Source organism: Schistocerca piceifrons, chromosome 9 (genome assembly GCF_021461385.2).
Source record: "Schistocerca piceifrons isolate TAMUIC-IGC-003096 chromosome 9, iqSchPice1.1, whole genome shotgun sequence".
NCBI lineage: Eukaryota > Metazoa > Arthropoda > Insecta > Orthoptera > Acrididae > Schistocerca > Schistocerca piceifrons.
The window spans coordinates 150,157,756-150,175,314 of NC_060146.1; the positions used below are offsets into that span (position 1 = coordinate 150,157,756).

General features: G+C 45.5%; 1 protein-coding gene across 1 annotated transcript in view; it reads left to right on the forward strand.

Moving 5' to 3' along the window:
• Window positions 1–17,559, forward strand: part of LOC124716776 (PHD finger protein rhinoceros) — a 227,976-nt gene that overhangs the window by 129,605 nt on the left and 80,812 nt on the right. Inside the window, exon 17 of the mRNA XM_047243323.1 lies at window positions 12,317–12,466. Within this exon, the coding sequence (XP_047099279.1) occupies window positions 12,317–12,466 (150 nt within the window). The remainder of the gene's footprint in view (window positions 1–12,316; window positions 12,467–17,559) is intronic.

Here is a 17,559-nt window from a genome sequence, read left to right on the forward strand (position 1 = left end):
TCCTTACCGAAAGTAGAGATTAGGATCCCCCACTGTGTAATTTGGGATAGGCAGCGATCTGTGGCAGATCTGACGACACAGTACAATGCTGGTGCAGGCATAAGTTGGAGCACAGCGTTCAAAGACCATTGTTGATCATGGAGTTCCACATCATACGACCTGTACATGTTTTTTGTTGGCCCAACGACATAGTCAGTTATGACTGCAGTCGGCACAGCATCACAGAGTTTCCACTATGGATCTAAAGAAACTTGTTGCCTGTCAAATAAATCACATTTCTTATTACACAAGGTCGATGGTTGGGTCCTTGCATACCGTCATCCACGCAAATGGCTGCACGAAACATGCACCGCACCCCAGATGCTGGCCTGTGATCGCAGAATCGTGCTATGGGGTACGTTGAGTTGGGCTGCTACGGGGTCTGCGGTGGTGATCGAAGGCGTCACGACAGCAGTGAACCACGTGAACATTAGTGCGCACCGCCAGCATCGCTTTTGCATGAAGTCAACCCCTACGGCTATGACACCTTCCAGAAACATAGCTGTTCGTGTTGCAGGGTCAGAATGGTGCTACAATGGTTTGAGGGGCATTATACTGAACTCACACTGATGGCTTGGTCAGCAAATGTGCGTGATCTGTACCCATTGGAACACATGTCTGGCGGCAGCTGCGTGCCCGTAAAGCACCATCCCGTAATTTGCGGAAATTGCTTGACCCGTGCGTAGACATCTGGTACCACATCCTTCTGAAGTCGAGACAGGAACTTGTAGAATCCAGGCCAAACAGAATCTCTGTTGTACTGTGTTTGAAAAGTGGAACAGCACGCTATTAAACAGGTGGTCATAATGTTTTGGCTCATCGCTATGTAGACAACAAAATCCTTTCGGCAGATCTCGAACAGATACACAGAGAAAGCAACAGGTTCCATGGGAGGACACAAACTCAGTCACAGACACTGATGTAGATCCAGACACAGAGACAGACACAAACAATGGAAATGGAAATGAGCGTTTGGCGTCATTGGCCGGGAGGCCCCTCGCGGGGCAGGTCCGGCCGCCATATCGCAGGTCTTATTACATTCGGCGCCACATTGGGCGACCTGCACGCCGGATGGGGATGAAATGATGATGAACACAACACAACACCCAGTCCCTGAGCGGAGAAAATCTCCGACCCAGCCGGGAATCGAACCCGGGCCCAGAGGACGGCAATCCGTCACGCTGACCACTCAGCTACTGGGGCGGACAGACACAAACAATAACAACATGAGACACAGACTCACCATATAACGAGTAAAATACCTAAAATATGTAAATAGGAGCCGGCCGGAGTGACCGAGCGGTTCTAGGCCTACAATCTGCAACAGTGCGACCGCTACGGTCGCAGGTTCGAATCCTGCCTCGGGCATGGATGTGTGTGGTGTCCTTAGGTTAGTTACGTTTAAATAGTTCTAAGTTCTAGGGGACTGATGACCACAGCAGTTAAGTCCCACAGTGCTCAGAGCCATTTGAATCATTTTTGTAAATAGGATAATTATAAGAAAAGCAGACATGGCACATGATTGGTTCATGTATCTAAACTGCACTTTAAATATGATAATTAAATAATGTAAATAAAAACAATTAATTTAAACAACAAGACAATCATTAGATCAAAGGAATACTTCTCACAGCTTTCATGTTCAGAGACACCGTTTCCGCCTTGGCGCACTGGTTAAGGAAATAGCGTCGTGAATACAAACATACAACATGTGAAACTACGTCTAGATATGGCAACACAAATAGTGCAATGGGTATGCTCTACATAAGAACTTTAAAGATTAAACACGTAGTACTGCATCTTAGACAGTAGAAACAAATACACAATCATTCATTATGTATTTCATTCAATAATATAAGACAACATAATTTTGCACAGTACTTCAGGTGTACGGGTTCGACGTTTCTGCCGAGATCCTCCCACCCAGATTAGCAGCTAAACGAACCATCATTTATATGTTCTGTCTCATTTTAACAGCAAAAGAAAATTTGCAGCTCGTCCCTTTCCTGTTTTTCTATCATTTTCTTCTAAGTTACTAACATTTATCATATTAACCCCCCGTCCTTTCCCTGCAACTAATTTAATTTTCTTTGCAACCCATTGTTATTAGGCTTGTTTTATTGCTCACAACAAATTGTACTGGTAATATGGAATTATGTACTATTACATGTAAAGTTGTGTAACTTATAGCCTGCTTTTTAAAATATTAGACGGCAGGTCTTTAAATATGCTACAAATGAAGTGAGTGTTGTCGGTGGAGGAAGAGGTCTTTCGCAGAAGAACGCCTTAGCTGCACTATAGGCACAGTAACAAGGAAAACACGTCACATCGCACGGTCAGAACTGTACGAAAATGTGCTTAGAGTGTAAAGGACTCGTGCAAGAAACAATGGTAAGGCCCAATCGCATGCAAAATTTACCACGAGAGCCTTTGAATGCTCGTCTCTAACAAGGCAGTGGTCCAATCCGACATGTCGAAACCTACCCTGACACTTTTAGCACCGAAAGAATTGCACAGTCAAAATTTTAGCTGCTAAGGTGTACTGCAATTATTTTTTAAATGTTAAAGTTATTTATTTTTGCTACATGAAGAACCGCTTATAACAGCGGTTTGTACACACCTTCCTGCCTAACGCGCGAATGTGCGCATAAAACAGGCGCAACTGTAACGAGAGAACACGGCGCCACGTAGCGCGAAACCCGAAGTGCACAAGTAAGAGCTTTAAACACTTAAACCGTACCAAAAATGTCTTAAATCATCATTTGTTTCGAATAACTTGCAGTTTATGTCGACAGATAAACTGTTGCAGGTGTAGTTGTTAAACAAGTGACTGCCAAAGGAAAGAAAATCAAGGCAGTGTATGATGTTACATCGCATACGAGTTGCCGCGCGGGATTAGCCGAGCGGTCGAAGCCGCTGCAGTCATGGACTGTCCGACTGGTCCCGGCGGAGGTTCGAGTCCTCCCTCGGGCATGGGTGTATGTGTTTGTCCTTAGGATAATTTAGGTTAAGTAGAGTGTAAGCTTAGGGACTGATGACCTTAGCAGTTAAGTCCCATGACATTTCACACACACATTTTAGCATACGACTTTCGTCAACTGGGACTTAAATTAGTTAACATTAAATAGTTTATAAGAATTTCTGTAGCATAATTTTTATGATAAATTTTCGATAATGTACGTTTTACTAACAAAGAAACTGTTCCTTGTTTATTCCCTGTAGTCGTTAGAAAAATGCGAAGTGTCTATTGGATGAGAGAAACATTTTCCTTACACCAGGCACAAAAGAAAAATTAGTGCAGTCAGGCACTCCACAGTCCATAAAATTTTTATTTACACAATGCTGGAGTAGAGTAAGAACTGGTTGTGACAACTGTTCTTCACGTTGTGCTACATGTCAGGCATATATCAGATTCGTAACATGTGATGTGCACTGAAAATGCACAAATGACTGAAGTTTAACAACGCTGTTCCGCTGATAAACCTGAAATGACGAAGAACTATCGGAAATTATACTGTCTGACAATTATCTGGAAAATGCTTTTCACGACAATTATTTTTAAACCGAGAGGTTGAATCACACTATTAGTTCTGAGTGGAATCGGAAAAGTCTTTCCGTCGTCGTCTTTAAGACAGAGGCGTCGTTATGTCCACGCCAAGAACCTAAAACACCAATGAATTATTCTCTGCAAACGGTAAGAAGATGCAATCAGCCTTGCCGCAGTGGTAACACCGGTTCCCGTCAGATCACCGAACTTAAGTGCTGGCGGGCTGGGCTAGCACTTGGATGGGTGACCATCCGGTCTGCCGAGCGCTGTTGGCAAGCAGGGTGCACTCAGCCCTTGTGACGCAAACTGAGGAGCTACTTGATCGAGAAGTAGCTGCTCCCGTCTCATAAACTGACATTCGGTCGGGAGAGCGGTGTGCTGACCACATGCCCCTCCATAACTGCATCCACTGACGCCTGTGGGCTAAGGATGGCACGGTGGCCGATCGGTACCGTTGGACCTTCATGGCCTGTCTGGGAGGAGTTTCTTTTCTTTTTTTATTTAATAAGAAGATGTGTCGCGTGTAACGTTTACAATTGTACGCTCCCATTTTTCCAGATTTTGCTTTGTCAATTACAAGACTTTTACAAGTACACAACATTTTTTTTTAATTTTAATACTGATTTGCCTTCGTATTCCTAAAGACAGAGATAAAGCAGCAGAAAAAGTAATTCACTGATAGTTACCACAGTCGTATACGAATGAGGTGTAGAATTCATCGACTACACGACTTTCTCCTTTTTTCGGAATAATAAAGTACGGTTTGCACGAAACCTGACTAATTGGCTTCATACGCAGCTTTTAGAGGATAACAAGAAGGTTCGTATTCGCGTCAGCTGTAAACTTTGCTATTGTATTACCTGTTATGACATCTCCACAACAGGTTTACTTGAGGTAAACTTCGTAATTTTGTGACTTCCTTTCTATATCGCTTCCTGAATCCGTTTAACCAGATCTAAGAAGCCTGGGATCAGTAACGTTCATCTCACTTCCAATTCACAGAGCTCAGTCTCGTAGATCTCCCTCTCCAACGGTTTATTGACTCTTACAAGCTGCTTTAAATCTTTTGAATAGTATTATTTTATCCATTTTGGTTGGAAAATACAGGAGCTGTTTTGGTAAATTACACTGTAGAAAATACTGCAACCTTTTTCTTCCTTCTTAGTTTAACCAAAAAATTTACAGGATTTTCTTCGACACTGAACACAGTTATTGTACATGTTTTCTTTAGGCTTGAAGTTACTCTATTTCTGTTCTGGGCTTTAAATAGTAGAACAATCATCTTTTGAACCACAATTCACAGAATCGTGAGACTTATTTCCTGTTTCTTCTAACGTTTCGACAATTTCTAACAAACTTTCAACATCATTCGAATGAATGTCCAAGAAATTTACTAATAAATAAACATGTGTATGCCTTCAGGTGAAGTAAGTGATTTCCATTGTATTCCACAGTCTTCGTATACCATCTTTGCAAGGTTGAAACTATTAATTGGATTTCACATTACTATGAACCTCTGGTTCAAAATGGTTCAAATGGCTCTGAGCGCTATGGGACTTAACATCTCAGGTCATCAGTCCCATAGAACTACTTAAACTTAACTAACCTAAGGACATCACACACATCCATGCCCGAGGCAGGATTCGAACCTGCGACCGTAGCGGTCGCGCGGTTCCAGACTGAAGCGCCTGGAAACTCTCGGCCATTCCGGAAGGCTATGAAACTCTGGAACCTGCAAAAAGACAGGCTATTAGCAAGCATATACAAAGTAATCACAAACAAAACTCGTTCAATTTTATCTCCATTGTTAACACTTAGCGAAATCTTAGAAGCACCTGCTAATTATTATGGATATTAAATGAGCTGTGAATTCGATCAAATAATAGCTGTGAATGATTGTGTCCGAGAAACTGTCAACGAAAACTGAAATTCGCTTTACAAATAACAATCGCGTTGTGCCGTGTTACCTGTTTACTGACGTGCCGACAACGAAGACGATGTGCCCGCCGTGTTGTGCATGCGTTCTCTACAGCTGCCTGGCGCGCTACGAATCTGCCAACGTTTCTTTTAATTTTTTAAATCGTTTTTAAATGCATTCTGCGTTAGAGCAGCTAAAATTTTTACATTGTGTTTCTATCGAGGTATTCTTCCTATGCAAAAAATTTCAGAGCAAGTTTTCACATGCCGGATTGAACTATGCCCTTGTCAGATACAAACTTCGGTAACAGTGTGATATTGGACTGCTCGAATTCAGTTTGAAAAAGTGGCTTTGGTCAGATATGCGTATTATCCCGTTATGATTTGCTGCATTGAAACCCCAGACCTGCATTTGAAGACTGACTGGCTGTACAACACTATGAGGTCAGTAGAAACAGTTTGTAGTTATTTTAAGTAGGGGGAAATATGGCAATAGGTCACGCTATTCAAATACGTGTGTTTTTGATCCTGTTATATCCATATTTTGTATTGCCCCACAGAAAATAGTCGAGAGGTGTCAGATCTGGCGATCGTGCTGACCATGGAACTGATCCACCTCTACTAACCCAACGATTGGGATATGCGACGTTAAGGTGATTCCGCACATCGACATCAAAGTGTGCTGGAGCTGCGTCGTGTTCCAGCTGCATGTCCAACCGGACATTTAGTGGCACTACATCCAACAAGATAAGCGAAACATCTCTAATAAATGTGAGATAGATCTATACTGTTCCTGAAGGCCGGGGTGGCCGAGCGGTTCTATGGGCTACAGTCTGGAACCCCGCGACCGCTACGGTCGCAGGTTCGAATCCTGCCTCGGGCATGGATGTGTGTGATGTCCTTAGGTTAGTTAGGTTTAAGTAGTTCTAAGTTCTAGGGGACTTATGACCTCAGAAGTTAAGTCCCATAGTGCTCAGAGCCATTTGAACCATTTTATATTGTTCCTTTGCTTGGCAGTAGATATGGGCCAATGATATGGTCGCGTATTGTCCCGGACGGATACTAATACTGACCCTTTGTTGGTGATTTTGAATCACCTACGCACGTGGATTTTCGTCCACCCAAGCATGCACGTTGTGCAAATTTAATATGCCGCCTGTTGTAAACGTGCAGTCATCCGTGAATAGCACCAAGCTCTGGAACCGTGACCGGAGTATACACTGTCGGAGATACTACTGCACAAACTGTACGAGCCGTGAGTAGTCCTCTTCCCGTAATGCCTGGACTTTCTGCAGTACAGCACGCCACACGGCACTTTTACCCACGTTCAGCGCCTGTGCCACCTGCCGAGTGCTGGTGGCTGAGTCCTCTTCCAACATTGTCAGCACGTCCTCCACCAGCTGTAGTGTTCGAGCCGAGCGTGGATGACCCGCATCACGTTTTGACACTTACCTGAGGACAAACATTAGACTAGGGATAGTATTCCCAAATACCAAACACAAAGCGCTACTGCTTTATTATACAGTGGACACACCTCAGGCAGGAAATACAGGAACTACCTACGTGCAACCATCGGGTTCTCTGAGACGTCCCTCGATGGCCACGAATGTGGAATGATAGGGGATACGTCTGTTTGGAAAACGTTCCGCATACAATGTTGTAGCAGCTCTCCCGTTGCAATCTGCTTTGCCGTATGTGAGCACCCTGTCGGTCATTTCCGCAGCTGGTACTTGTACACATTTCACTGCTATCAACAACGTTACTGCACTGGCAGGCCGCACAGGGTCTCCAATACTATACGCACAAGGGATGTGTGGAGCGTCGTTCTCAGATTTCGACGTTCTGCAGTGCCAAAACCGTGCGTTTTTGGACAGCGGTTCCTACTTAAAAACCGATTAGCTTGCCTTCCTGCACAACACACTGACTGTATATATAATCTGTCTGAAATTCTTTAAAATCATCAGTTCTATCGTCTGACATCTTCTAAACTTGAAATTGTAATAAGAACGCGGTACGCGATATTGTGATTTCAAAATGGTTCGAATGGCTCTGAGCACTATGGGACGTAACTTCTGAGGTCATCAGTCCCCTAGAACTTAGAACTACTTAAACCTAACTAACCTAAGGACATCACACACATCCATGCCCGAGGCAGGATTCGAACCTGCGGCCGTGGCGGTCTCGTGGTTCCAGGCTGTAGCGCCTAGAACCGCTCGGTCACCCTGGCCGGCTATTGTGATTTAATAAAGAATTATTTTTGTTAGTGCACATCGTACAAATACCTTTGCTATAAGAAGACTATGCTCTACCAGGAATCAAGAACGAGTAGGAATTTTAAAGGACACATCAAAAAAGTTTTACGTCACCCCGGTTCCCAGAACTCCTGAAGATAGACGTTGACTGTGGATATTGTATCACAGACACAGTCCCTTTGACTGTTCAGAGATGTCACTAAACCCGCCCAAAGATGTAAACAACCATGCATGAGCAGCGCCTATTAGACGGAGGGGGTCCGACAGTCATTCCAACAGGAAGGAGGTACACGGCTCCTGTTGCCTGTAGTTCAACCATGCTTAGACGGTCAATACCGCGGTTCGATCGCGTCCACATTGTTACTTTGTGCCAGGAAGGGCTCTCAACAAGAGAAGTGTCCAGGCGTCTTTGAGTGAACCAAAGCGATGTTGTTCGGACACGGGGGAGATACAGAGAGACAGGAACTGTCGATGACATGCCTCGTTCAGATCGCCCAAGGCCTACTACTGCAGTGGATGACCGCTACTTACGGATTATGGTTCGGGGGAACCCTGACAGCAATGCCACCTTGTTGAATAATACTTTTCGTGCAGCCACAGGGCGTCATGTTACGACTCAAACTGTGCGCAATAGGCTGCATGATGCGCAACGTCGCTCCCGACGTCCATGGTGAGGTCTATTTTTGCAGCCACGACACCATGCAGCGCGGTACAGATGGGCCCAACAACTAGCCGAATGGACCGCTCAGGATTGGCGTCACGTTCCCTTCACCGATGAATGTCGCATACGCCTTCAACCAGACAATCGTCGGAGACGTGTTTGGAGGCAACCTGGTCAGGCTGAACGCCTTAGGTACACTGTCCAGCGAGTGCAGCAAGGTGGAGGTTCCCTGTTGTTTTGGGGTGGCATTATGTGGGGCCGACGTACGCCTCTGGTGGTCATAGAAGGCGCCGTAACGGCTGTACGATACGTGAATACCATCCTGCGACCGATAGTGCAACCGTACCGGCATCATATTGCCGAGACATTCGTCTTCATGGAGCACAATTCGCGCCCCATCGTTCACATCTTGTAAATGACTTCCTTCAGGATAACGACATCGCTCGACTAGAGTGGCCAGCATGTTGTCCAGACATGAACCGTATCGAACAATCCTGGGATAGATTGAAAAAAGCTGTTTATGGACGACGTGACCCACCAACCACTCTGAGGGATCTACGCCGAATTGCCGTTGAGGAGTGGGACAATCTGGACCAACAGTACCTTGATGAACTATGGCACGATGAATACAGGCGTGGATCAACGTAAGAGAACGTACTACTGGGTATTAAAGGTACCAATGTCTAGGTCTCGCTGTATGGTGGTACAACATGCAATGTGTTGTTTTCATGAGCAACAAAAACAGCGGAAATAGTGTTTATGTTGACCTCTATTCCAACTTTCTGTACAAGTTCCGGAACTCTCGGGACTCAGGTGATGCAAAACTTTTTTAGATGTGTGTATTATTCTTCAGTGACCAGCGAGTCATGCCAGTATTGTAAGAATTCATATTCCGTACAGTCACTTTGTCTTCCGTTACGTATTTCTGGCCAAAACAAGAGGTAACGCGAATTTTCTAGTACTTTATGAGATATATATGTTATAGAGTCTCTGAGCGTGCGAAGATGGCGAGTCCGGAGATGAGAACATATGTAGGATCCGCCGGCGAGCTTAAAGTGGGGATGGCGGTTAATGCTGAAACAACCGTCTTTCATTTATACAGGATTTCTCCATCATCAGTTTACCTTACTGTTAAAACCGCTGAAATTGATCGGTTTCCTATATAACCGATTTTCGATATTTATTTCCTGTTTCTTCCAGTTATAAACGTAGACTTCAAACACAGATTGAAAAAATTTAATGAATTTGAAGAAGTTGGAATTTTCGATCGATATGGGGTTGAGCTGTGGGAACGGGATGTGATTCGTGCTTGGGTGGCTCAGTCCGTAGAGCATTTGTCCGCGGAGGTCACGAATTTGAGTCTCAGTGTGGCACACAATTGTGATCTGCCAGGAAGTTTCGTCGGTCTCACTGTCTGTAGCAAAGATGGTGGAGATGAAGCGGACGGGAGGTGGGATGGCGAGAGCTAAAGTTTACAAGTTGATGAATTTGCTGCAGCTACACTTTTGGATGTATCAGTTTTTCACAATGAAGCAGCCGCAAAATTAAGGGTTCAAGCTGCATCAAACCAATCTCAGGACCGAAGACAACAACAAAAACATATTATCCCAAGTTTGTAGTACGTCAGTAAAATTAGGTGTATCAATCAAATTTACCTTCTCTTCCAAGGGACGTTGTGGATGTTTTGTCCTTTGTTGTACCACCTCCCATTTTTAACCTATTAAACGTAATGCAGAGTTTGTAGGCCATTGCTATTGCATTTCATACAAGTAAATTCAAATCCTAACGGAGGATGGCACCATTCTGCAATATGACTGGTGTCTGAGAAAAACAGCGGGAAGCTGCCGTATAAGACGTGGTGGCAGCAAGTCTCGAACAGTGCGCGTACCCAATTACTGTCTAATCAGCCACGCCATATGGCAACAGGCACTTCATTGTCTCGTCCAGCCCCGGTAGCTACGCGATCAGTTCGACAGAATGACAGTCCTAAGGGCTCGGGTTCGATTCCCGACTGGGTCGGAGATTTTCTCCGCTCAGGGACTGAGTGTTGTGTTGTCCTAATAATCATCATTTCATCCCCATCGACGAGCAAGTCGCCGAAGTGGCGTCAAATCGAAAGACTTGCACCAGGCGAACGGTCTACCCGACGGGAGGCCCTAATCACACTTCATTGTCTCAACAATACTATATCGATCCTTGCATCATGTGCTGGTGCTAGTTTGCAACTGTCCGCATTGATATTAAAATGGGACTGGTCACTTCTCGCATTTTCTATAACAACGTAATATTTCAGAGCAATGGAAATAAACATCGAGCGTTTTTTAACAAAAGTCTTATTTAAGAGCTAACAACTTTTGCGCTCATACTGTGGCAATATGATAAGCAGGTTTTTTACCCAGTTAGTAGCAACAAATATGTTTTTATCCCGTTATTAGTAAAAAATATGTTATTGGCGAGACCAAACAACTACGGAAAAATACCGGTCATTCAGAAGTAAAATACTGGTCGGTTTCTCCCATGCCTAGTTTGAAAATCGAGCGTACAGGGACGTCGAACAGATGTGCAGAACTATAAACCTATATACCGTCGATCAGTTGTAGAATTTTGGAACACGTTTTATGTTCGAGTATAATGACTTTTCTGGAGACTAGAAATCTACTCTGTAGGAACCAGGACGGGTTTCGAAAAAGGCGATCGTGTGAAACACAGCTCGCGCTATTCGTCCACGAGACTCAGAGAGCCATAGACACGAGTTCCCAGGTAGATGCCGTGTTTCTTGACTTCCGCATGGCGTTCGATACAGTTCCCCACAGTCGTTTAATGAACAAAGTAAGAGCATATGGACTATCAGACCAATTTTGTGATTGCATTGAAGAGTTACTAGATAAAAGAACGCAGCATGTCATTCTCAATGGAGAGAAGTCTTCCAAAGTAAGAGTGATTTCAGGTGTGCCGCAGGGGAGTGTCGTAGGACCGTTGCTATTCACAATATACATAAATGGTCTTGTGGATAACATCGGAAGTTCACTGAGGCTTTTTGCGGATGATGCTGTAGTATATCGAGAGGTTGTAACAATGGAAAATTGTACTGAATTACAGGAGGATCTGCAACGAATTGACGCATGTTGCAGGGAATGGCAATTGAATCTCAATGTAGACAGGTGTAATGTGCTGCGAATACATAGAAAGAAAGATCCTTTATCTATAGCTACAATAAAGCAGGTCAACAACTGGAAGCAGTTAATTCCATAGATTATCTAGGAGTAGGCATTAGGAGTGATTTAAAATGGGATGACCATATAAAGTTGATCATCGGTAAAGCAGATGCCAGACTGAGATTCATTGGAAGAATTCTAAGGAAATGCAGTCCGAAAACAAAGGAAGTAGGTTACAGTACACTTGTTCGCCCACTGCTTGAATACTGCTCACCGATGTGGGATCCGTACCAGATAGGGTTGATAGAAGAGATAGAGAAGATCCAGCGGAGAGCAGCGCGCTTCTTTACAAGGTCATTTAGTAATCGCGAAGGCGTTACGGAGATGATGGATAAACTCCAGTGGAAGACTCTGCTGGAGAGACGCTTAGTAGCTCGGTACGGGCTTTTGTTGAAGTTTCGAGAACATACCTTCACCGAGGAGTCAAGCAGTATATTGCTCCCACCTACGTATATCTCGCGAAGAGACCATGAGGATAAAATCAGATAGATTAGAGCCCACACACAGGCATACTGACAATCTTTATTTCCACGAACAATACGAGACTGGAATAGAAGGGAGAAGCGATAGAGGTGCTCAAAGTACCCTCCGCCACACACTGTCAGGTGGCTTGCGGAGTATGGATGTAGATGTAGATGTAGATGTAGCAGGGAGCAGAGGCAGTGAGTGGTGCGGCGGCCCGCAGGTCTGTGGCGGTGCCGATCCTGCCGGTGCGGCAGCGGTCCGCGGCCGAGGTGCGCACCTGCCCAATCGAGCGGCCGCGCTCCACCACGCCCATCAACCCGGCGCTGCTGGACGAGTACGTGCAGCACGAGGCGCCCGCGCCGCCCCCGCCGCCCGCCGAGAAGATGCGCATCCAGCTGCCGCGGCCGCTCGCCGCCGCCTCCGGTGGCCAGGACGCCGCCCCCGCCACCGCCGCCGCCCCCGCAGACGCCGGCACGCCGCAGCAGCACGCCAGGGCGCGCAGCCCCCGCAGGTAGGCCGCCGACGTCACCTTCTGTAGAGCCCGCCTCTAGTCTAGGGCACTACACTACTGGCGATTAAAATTGCTACACCACGAAGATGACGTGCTACAGACGCGAAATTTAACCTACAGGAACAACATGCTGTGATATGCAAATGATTTACAGAGCATTCACACAAGGTTGGCGCCGGTGGCGACACCTACAACGTGCTGACATGAGGAAAGTTTCCAATCGCAGTTGACCGGCGTTGCCTGCTGAAACGTTGTTGTAATGCCTCGTGTAAGGAGGAGAAATGCGTACCATCACGTTTCCGACTTGGATAAAGGTCGGATTGTAGCCTATTGCGATTATGGTTTATCGTATCGCGACATTGTTGCTCGCGTTGGTCGAGATCCAATGACTGTTGGCAGAATATGGAATCGGTGGGTTCAGGAGCGTAATACCGAACGCCATGCTGGATCCCAACGGCCTCGTATCACTAGCAGTAGAGATGACAGGCATCTTATCCGCATGGTTGTAATGGATCGTGCAGCCAAGTCTCGATCACTGAGTCAACAGATGGGGACGTTTGCAAGACAACAACCATCTGCACGAACAGTACTACGACGTTTCCAGCAGCATGGACTATCAGCTCGGAGACCATGGCTGCGGTTACCCTTGACGCTGCATCACAGACAGGAGCGCCTGCGAAGGTGTACTCGACGACGAACCTGGGTGCACGAATGGCAAAACGCCATTTTTTTCGGATGAATCCTGGTTCCGTTTACAGCATCATGATGGTCGCATCCGTGTTTGGTGACAGTGCGGTGAACACACATTGGAAGCATGTATTCGTCATCGCCATACTGGCGTATCACCCGGCGTGATGGTATGGGGTGCCATTGGTTACACGTCTCGGTCACCTCTTCTTCGCATTGACGGCACTTTCAACAGTGGACTTTCAGATGTATTACGACCCGTGGCTCTACCCTTCATTCGATCACTGTGAAATCCTACATTTCAGCAGGATAATCACGACCGCATGTTGCAGGTCCAGTACGGGCCTTATACAGAAAATGTTCGACTGCTGCCCTGGCCAGCACATTCTCCAGATCTCTCACCAATTCAAAACGTCTGGTCAATGGTGGCAGAGCATCTGAATCGTCACAATGCTTAGTCACTATTCTTGATGAACTGTGGTATCGTGTTGGTAGCTGCATGCGCAGCTGTACCTGTACACGTCGTCCAAGCTCTGTTAGACTCAATGCCCAGGCATATCAAGGCCGTTATTACGGCCAGAGGTGTTTGTCCTGGGTACTCATTTTTCAGGATCCATGCACCCAAATTGCGTGAAAATGTAATCACATGTCAGTTCTAGTATAATATATTTGTCCAATGAATACACGTTTATCATCTGCGTTTCTTCTTGGTGTAGCAATTTTAATGGCCAGTAGTGTATTATTTTGTGAAATGCACAAGGGTGGTCTGATAAGACTGGTAAGTTTCCATAAAAGAGCGGAAGGTTTTTGATGCGCCCTCACGGTTGATAAGCTCGATTATTCCAAGGATCGTACGAAGTATTGCAACAATGTACAGTGTACAGTTCACTGTTGAGAGCCGTCTGAATTGGTTGGTATGTCATTTGTAATTGAAAATCGGGAAAACCGATTTTCATGCTATTAAGCATTTACGTTTGATGAGTTGGACTCCCACACAAATCACAACAGAACTGGATCAAGTACATGTGAACTCTGCATCATCACTGAAGACTATTTAATGTTGGGTTAATGAAACGCCGACGATGAAGCGCGCTCTGGCGGTGCAGTTGAGCCAAGACCGCCGAACAACAATTCGTGGCATGTCTGGAACTGTAGGCATCTCAACTGAGCGAGAACGTAATATCGCGCACGGAGAATTGGCTTTGAAGAAGCTGTGAGCGAGGTGCGTGTCGCGATTGCTCGTAGTCTATCAAAATCGCACCCGGCACAACATTTCAACACAATGTCTGTCGATGTTTAATCGTAATCGGCAAGACTTTTTGCGGCTATTTGTCAGTGTCGATGACTTTGATCAATCATTACACACAAGCGTCAAAACGGCAGTCAAAATAATGGACAAATGCTCGTAAAAGTGTACTGAAGACGGCAAAGACCTTTTTGTCAGCTGGTAAGTCGACAGTCATTATTTTATGGGATTCCCAAGGAATAATACTCATAGATTACTCGGAAAAAGGTAGAACTATAACTGGACCGTATTATGATTCACTGTTGGAACGTTTGAAACATACGTTGGCTGATAAAAGACCAAGGCAAAAAAGTGCTCTTTCAACAGTGTATTGCACCATTCCTTACATCACTGATAACATGGCGAAAGTGCACGACTTTGCCTTTGAGTTGGTTCCTCATCCACCCTATTCACCAGAGTCAGCCCCAAGTGACTTCTTTCTGTTCCCTGACTTAAAACTTCAGCTTGCTCGGAATAAATTTTCATCAACTGAGGAAGTGCAGCCAATAAGTATTTTGCGAGTTTGACAGAACCCATTTTTCCGATGGAATGAAAAAACTGGTGGATCGCTGGACCAACTGCTTATCCCTGAAAGAAGACTATGGTGCGAATTAATGTGAGTTGCTTACGAAACAAAATTTTTTCTGGCTTTTTTGCCAGACTTATCAAGCTCCCCAAGTGAATTTTATACATACGTGGGATGGATAAAAATGTGGAAACGCCACAAACACAATACATAACCATGGCTAATACAGTGTAAGAACACCGTTGACTTTCAAAACAGCTTCCAGTCGTCTATGAATGGATAAATACAGGTCCTGTAGTCTTTTCAAGGGAATACTGTAACGTTCATCCTGTAAAATTACTGTCAAGTTCAGGTAACGATGGTGGGGGTGGCTAGGGATCAAGCACCCTTCTCTGAAAAGTAGACGACAAAGGCTTAATAATATTAAGACCTTGTGACCATGGTGGCCAGGGCAAATGCGAGAATTCATCCTCGTTGTCATAAAAACACTTCTGGACGATGCGAGCTGTGTGAACAGAAGCCCTGTCTTCTTGTAACACCGCATCACCACTGGGGAACAAACATTGTACCTTGGTATGGACCTGATCAGCCAAAATGGTCGCTTGAACCTTGGCAGCAATGCAACCTTGCAGAATAACAGTGGGGACATGGAATACACGAAATGGCTGTCCAAATTACCACCAAATCCCAGCAATGTTTCACTCTTCGGACGTAAACTCGGCCAGAAGTTAGAAACAGCGTGGATCGAGACTCGCCTGACCAGATGACGTTCTTCTGTTGTTCCATAGTCCAGGCTTCATGGCTTCTACCCCACCTTTTCCTGTTAGGGGCACTTGCATCAGTGATGAACGATTCTGGAATTCCAGCTCCCTGCTTCTTGAGGTCCCTTTGCGTTGTTTTCGACCTGGCAGCGCCCGCTAGAGTGACTTTTAGTTCTGCAATGCGCCGCGTGCAAACTGGCGCTGGGTGCTGAAAGACAACAGAGAAATCCATTAAGTCACCCACGATCTAAGGAAATCAACGTCGCTAACTGATGTTCTTGGGACCGATGACCTCACTGTTTGGTCCCATTCCCCGAATCAACCAACCAACCAACTGGTTTTCTTCCATCGCAGGCAGCTACATAGTCTCTGACAGCATAAGGAAGGTCTTTGATTTTCTGACATCTTGGCGAGAGAAGCAGCCGACGGCCTTGTCGCATTGGTGACACCGGTTCCCGAAAGATCACCGAAGTTCAGCACTGTTGGGCTTGGCTGGCATTTGGGTGTGTAACCGTCTGGGTCTTCCAGGCGCCGTTAGAAAGCGGGGTGCACTCATCTCTTGTGAGGCCAACCGAGGAGCTACTTAACTGAGGAGTAGCGGCTCCGGTCACGAAAACTGGCAACATCTGGGATAGCGGTGTGCTGATCACATGCTGCATCCAGTGAAGTCTCTCAGCTGTGGATTACACGGCCGTCGGAGGGTACCGTTGGACCTCGTGGGGCCTGTTCGATCTGAGTTTTAGTTTTGTTTCAAGACAGAAGTCGACCAGCTAAATAAAGTAACACACGGACTACAAGTAATTCCTGGTGTAGACGATGGAAGGAGTCATCGAAAGCTTGAGACTGCATACTGGTCTGCTACGGTAAGATCTCTGTGAAACAGAAATTGCTAGGAACTGTAGCGTACGTTAATGACTTCTTACTTCTAGTGTACGCCAATTTCGTGGGAGATTAAAACTGTTTGCTGGACTGGGACTCGAACCGGTGACCTCTGCCTTTCGTGGGCAAGCTCTCCAGCGACTGAGCTATCCAAGCATAACTAACGATCCACTCTCACACCTTTGCTTATATCTGTACCTCATCTTCAAGCTTAAAATTTCCGCTACCTTTCAAATTTTGCGGAAGTTCTCCTGTGTACCGTGTGGGACCAGAACTCCTGAAAGAAAGGAAACCTGTGAGGGCGGGTCGTGAGTTGCGCCTGCATAACTCACTTGCTGTCACGGTAGATCAGCGTGTTCGATCAGGGATGGCCACTCTATGTAAAACAAAACAAAACAAAAAGTGTTCATCGATGGAATTTGAGACGTGTCACACGACATCCATACGCAACTACTAACGGGAAATGACGAAGAAACAGATAGAAAGAAGAACAGAAAAATAAAAAGAGTTAGTACAACACTTACCCACGAAGAGAAGAGGTTCCAGGTTCGAGGACTCGAGTACAGGTCCATCACACGGTTTTAATAAGCCACGAAGTTTCAAATCAGCACGCACTGCTCTGGAGAGTGAAAGTTCATTATGGAAATACAACATCCCAGAAACTTTGCGTGTATGGTGTGCACAAATGGTACTCCTAGTGACACTCCAAAATCAACATAATATGTTATTTAAAGGAAGAATTGAAACGAACCCTTTGATCAAAATAAACTAGGCGATAACTCAAGATGTGTGATCAACATATTTAGGTGTGTAT